At 43.4% G+C, this 4,874-nt stretch overlaps 1 protein-coding gene across 1 annotated transcript; it reads left to right on the forward strand.

Annotated features, from left to right (window-relative positions):
- Positions 1-1,276: 1,276 nt before the first annotated feature.
- Positions 1,277-4,203, forward strand: UBQLN2 (ubiquilin 2). Its single transcript, XM_049644628.1, has one exon. The coding sequence runs from the start codon at positions 1,412-1,414 to the stop codon at positions 3,281-3,283; it is 1,872 nt and encodes a 623-aa protein (XP_049500585.1). The 5' UTR covers positions 1,277-1,411; the 3' UTR covers positions 3,284-4,203.
- Positions 4,204-4,874: the final 671 nt, after the last annotated feature.

A 4,874-nucleotide genomic window follows, 5' to 3' on the forward strand; every position in this document is an offset into this window, starting at 1 on the left:
TACCAGTGAATAGTGTTCCAGATTTCTATTTATGCATACACTTAAAGAGAATTTACCTATACAAATTGTTTAAAAATAGTTTTAAAATAAAAAAATATCTTCACTTTATCTTTTGGTATTGAAACATACATCCTTGTATAATTTCCAACTATACAGAAATGTAAAAAGCTGAAAGTGAAAATACTGTGATTTCCCTATAACTACTATTTATTTCATACATATCTTTAAAGATACTTTATATCGTGTGAATTAACCACCCATTTTTTACACACAGTACATATTATTTTATTGTATGATAATATATTTCACCAATGGTGTGCGATTATCTTTAAAAATAATTTTTAAGATACTGCAGTTCATATACACTTTATACATATATATTTTTGCATCCTTATTTAGTTTCATAGGGGAGGTGTCTAAATAAGGCATTTCTAAATAAAGGTGGAAATATTCAAAATGTTGATATATATTTTCAAATTGCCTCACAATTATAAAATTTACACTTTAACGGACATGAGAATGCATTTTCTCAGCGCTTTGTTGACGATAAGGTTTATCATTATTTTTCATTTTTACAATATGATAAAGGCAGATGTAGAATCTCATTATTCTAATTGAATTTTTTTATTGCTAGTGAGCTTAAGCATCCATTTTCATGCCCATTGGCCATTTGTGCTTCTTCTGTAAAATGCATGCTCAGGCCCAGTCTTTTCCCCTTCCCCCACTGGGGGTATTAATCTTTTCCTTTTTGCTTAGTCGGAGTTCTTTTTCAATTTTCGTCTTTTACATGGGGTCAGTTTGATTCGGGCTTTCATCCTTCCTTGCCTTATGGAGTGCATATATATTTACATATATAATATATTCTCCATTGGTCTTTTAATGTCCTTCTCAGAAACTGGCTCCTTTTCTCTCTCCCTCCCTCTTCCCTCTTTTTTCTCTCGTCTTCTCTTTTCTCTTTGTTTCTTTCTCTCTTTGTTTCTCTCGCTCCTTCGCCCCCACCCCCCCACTACAGAAGTTTTTAATTTTGACCGAGTCGAATCTATCATTCTGGGCCTGGCGCCGCGTCAGCAGAGGGGGCGGGGAGGCGAGCTCGGAACTGGGGGAGGGGACGGGGCGGGGAGGAGCGGGCAGAGCGGCTGCAGGAGTTGCTGGGAGTGCGCTTGGTGTGATCACTCAGCGGCGAAGGAGGCCCAGAGACCTGAACGGCAGAGACTTCCCCCGCGGCCTACGGAGCCTTATCTCCACTGGAGGACCAGGGAACCGCAGTCTTCATCACAGAGGTACCGTGCTCTGCGCTCCCCACCCGGCCCGGCCCAGCCTGCTGTGGCGGCGCCTCCTTCCTTCCTTCTTCCCTCGCTCTCTCTCTCGCCCGCCCGCGCCTTCCCTGTCTGCCTGCGTCACCGCGGCCGCCATGGCTGAGAACGGCGAGAGTAGCGGCCCCCCGCGCCCCTCCCGCGGCCCTGCTGCAGCCCAAGGCCCTGCCTCTGCCCCGGCCGAGCCAAAAATCATCAAAGTCACTGTGAAGACCCCCAAAGAGAAAGAGGAGTTCGCGGTGCCCGAGAATAGCTCAGTCCAGCAGTTTAAAGAAGCTATTTCGAAACGCTTCAAATCCCAAACCGATCAGCTAGTGTTGATTTTTGCCGGAAAAATCTTAAAAGATCAAGATACCTTGATCCAACATGGCATCCATGATGGACTGACTGTTCATCTTGTAATTAAAAGCCAGAACCGACCTCAGGGCCAGTCCACACAGCCTAGTAATGCCGCGGGAACTAACACTACCTCCGCGTCGACTCCCAGGAGTAACTCCACATCTATTTCCACAAATAGTAACCCATTTGGGCTGGGGAGCCTGGGAGGACTTGCAGGCCTTAGCAGCCTGGGCTTGAGCTCGACCAACTTCTCTGAGCTCCAGAACCAGATGCAGCAGCAGCTCCTGTCCAGCCCCGAGATGATGATCCAAATCATGGAAAATCCCTTTGTTCAGAGCATGCTTTCAAATCCTGATCTGATGAGGCAGCTCATAATGGCCAATCCACAGATGCAGCAGTTGATTCAGAGAAACCCAGAAATCAGTCACCTGCTCAACAACCCAGATATAATGAGGCAGACCCTTGAAATTGCCAGGAATCCAGCCATGATGCAAGAGATGATGAGAAATCAAGACCTGGCTCTCAGCAATCTTGAAAGCATCCCAGGTGGCTACAATGCTCTACGACGCATGTACACTGACATTCAAGAACCCATGCTGAATGCTGCACAAGAGCAGTTTGGAGGTAATCCGTTTGCCTCGGTGGGGAGCAGTTCTTCCTCCGGGGAAGGTACACAGCCTTCCCGCACAGAAAATAGAGATCCACTACCCAATCCTTGGGCGCCACCACCAGCTACCCAGAGTTCTGCGACCACCAGCACAACCACAAGCAGTGGCAGTGGGTCTGGCAGTAGCTCCAGCAGTGCTACTGGGAACACTGTGGCTGCAGCCAACTATGTTGCCAGCATCTTCAGTACCCCAGGAATGCAGAGCTTGCTACAACAGATAACTGAAAATCCCCAACTGATCCAGAATATGCTGTCTGCACCCTACATGAGAAGCATGATGCAGTCGCTGAGCCAGAATCCAGATTTGGCTGCACAGATGATGCTGAATAGCCCAGTGTTTACTGCAAATCCTCAGTTGCAGGAGCAAATGCGTCCACAGCTCCCAGCTTTCCTGCAGCAGATGCAGAATCCAGACACACTGTCAGCCATGTCAAACCCAAGAGCAATGCAGGCTTTAATGCAGATCCAGCAGGGGCTACAGACATTAGCCACTGAAGCTCCTGGCCTCATTCCAAGCTTCACTCCAGGTGTGGGGGTAGGGGTGCTGGGAACCGCTATAGGCCCTGTAGGCCCAGTCACACCCATAGGCCCCATAGGTCCCATAGTCCCATTTACCCCCATAGGCCCCATTGGGCCCATAGGACCCACTGGCCCTGCAGGCCCTGGCTCCACTGGCTCTGGTGGCCCCCCTGGGCCCACTGTGTCTAGCTCTACACCCAATGAAACCACTAGCCCAACATCAGAATCTGGACCCAACCAGCAGTTCATTCAGCAAATGGTGCAGGCTCTGGCTGGGGCAAATCCTCCACAGCTACCAAATCCAGAAGTCAGATTTCAGCAACAACTGGAACAGCTCAACGCAATGGGGTTCTTAAACCGTGAGGCAAACTTGCAGGCTCTAATAGCAACAGGAGGCGACATCAATGCAGCTATTGAGAGGCTGCTGGGCTCACAGCCATCGTAATTACATTTCTGTACCTTGAAAAAAATGTATCTTATTTTTGATAATGGCTCTTAAATCTTTAAACACACACAAAATCGTGCTTTACTTTCATTTTGATTCTTTTAAGTCTGTCTAGTTATAAGTCTAATATGCATTTTAAAGTGGAATCCATCCCTCTGTCCCTCCCTCCTGTACTGTCCTTTCCTTCCTTCCATCCTCCCTCTTTCCTTCCTTCCTTCCTTCCCTCCCTCCCTCCCTCCCTCCCTCCCTGTTTTGAATGGTGGTAGTCAATGCTGTTTCACTCAAAGGTGTTGCATGCAAACACTTCTTGTTATTCTGCATTCTTTGTGATTTTTGGAAACTGGTATCAACCTTCACAGTTGGATGAATAAGCTTTGTCCTACAGGTGTCCACTTTATTTGCATTTTAAACATTAGCCTATGATAGTAACTTAATGTAGAATGAAAATAATTAAAAACAGAAGCAAACTATTTAAAGCTCTCTAATTTGTGGTACAATATTGCTTATTGTGACTTTGGCATGTATTTTTGCTAGCAAAATGCTGTAAGATTTATACCATTCTTTGCTCTTTTTTTGCTATATTTGTACACAGTACAGTAAGCACAATTGGAACTGTACATCCAGAAATATTACAACAGATTCTAAGCAGAACATGTGTAACTAAAATGGGAAAGAATATAAGAAATATTTCTGGAGCTAGGTATATCAAAATTTTGTAGAATCTTACAGCATCTTTGATAAACTCAGTGAAAATGTTGGCTAGGCAAGTTCAGTTAAAATATAGTAGAAATGTTTATCCTGGTATCTCTAAGTATACATTTAACTGTACAGAAGACTTACAGTGTGACATTGTGTCAACATTTTCCAATTAACTGTATATGACCTTAATTTGTGCAGCCTGAAGGATCAGTGTAGTAATGCCAGGAAAGTGCTTTTTACCTAAGACTTCCTTCTCATCTTCTCCCATAAAGAGACCCTAATAAGCATTTTGATCTGTAATTGGAAATGTAACTTTCACTGAAAAGTGTCATGTGATGTTTGCATTACTTTTACCTGCTATGTATAAAGGAAACTGTATCTTTTGACTCTATCAGTTATTTCTCTTGTGCACAGGGAAAAATGCATTAAAAATGACTAAATAAAAAAATTTAAAATGGATAAATCTTTCCTTTTTTGCCTTCTGGCTCTAAGATCATGTTTAATAGGATTGCCCCACCCCAAGATTCTATAAATTTTGTATTTCTTTAATTTTAATGGTTTTGTTAAAAAAAAATTCCTTGCCCTATCTGGAGCTATTTTGATGTATGAGTTTAGGTATTCCAACTTTTTTCCCCCAAAGGGTTAGTCAGTTCTTAGCCATTATTTATCTTGTTGCCCATCCCCCCATTTGATATGTTATATATATACTTATGTATATGTATGTGTCTATACACACACACACACACACACACACACACTTATGTGTCTGAATACTCTCAGTACCACTGAATATTGTAGTCCCAGTCCACCATCCTGTAATTACTAATTTAGAAACAAAACTTCATATCTGTTTGGGTAAGTCTTCTATTCATCTTTTTTATTTTTATTTTTC

Source organism: Panthera uncia, chromosome X (assembly GCF_023721935.1).
Source record: "Panthera uncia isolate 11264 chromosome X, Puncia_PCG_1.0, whole genome shotgun sequence".
NCBI classification, from domain to species: Eukaryota; Metazoa; Chordata; class Mammalia; order Carnivora; family Felidae; genus Panthera; species Panthera uncia.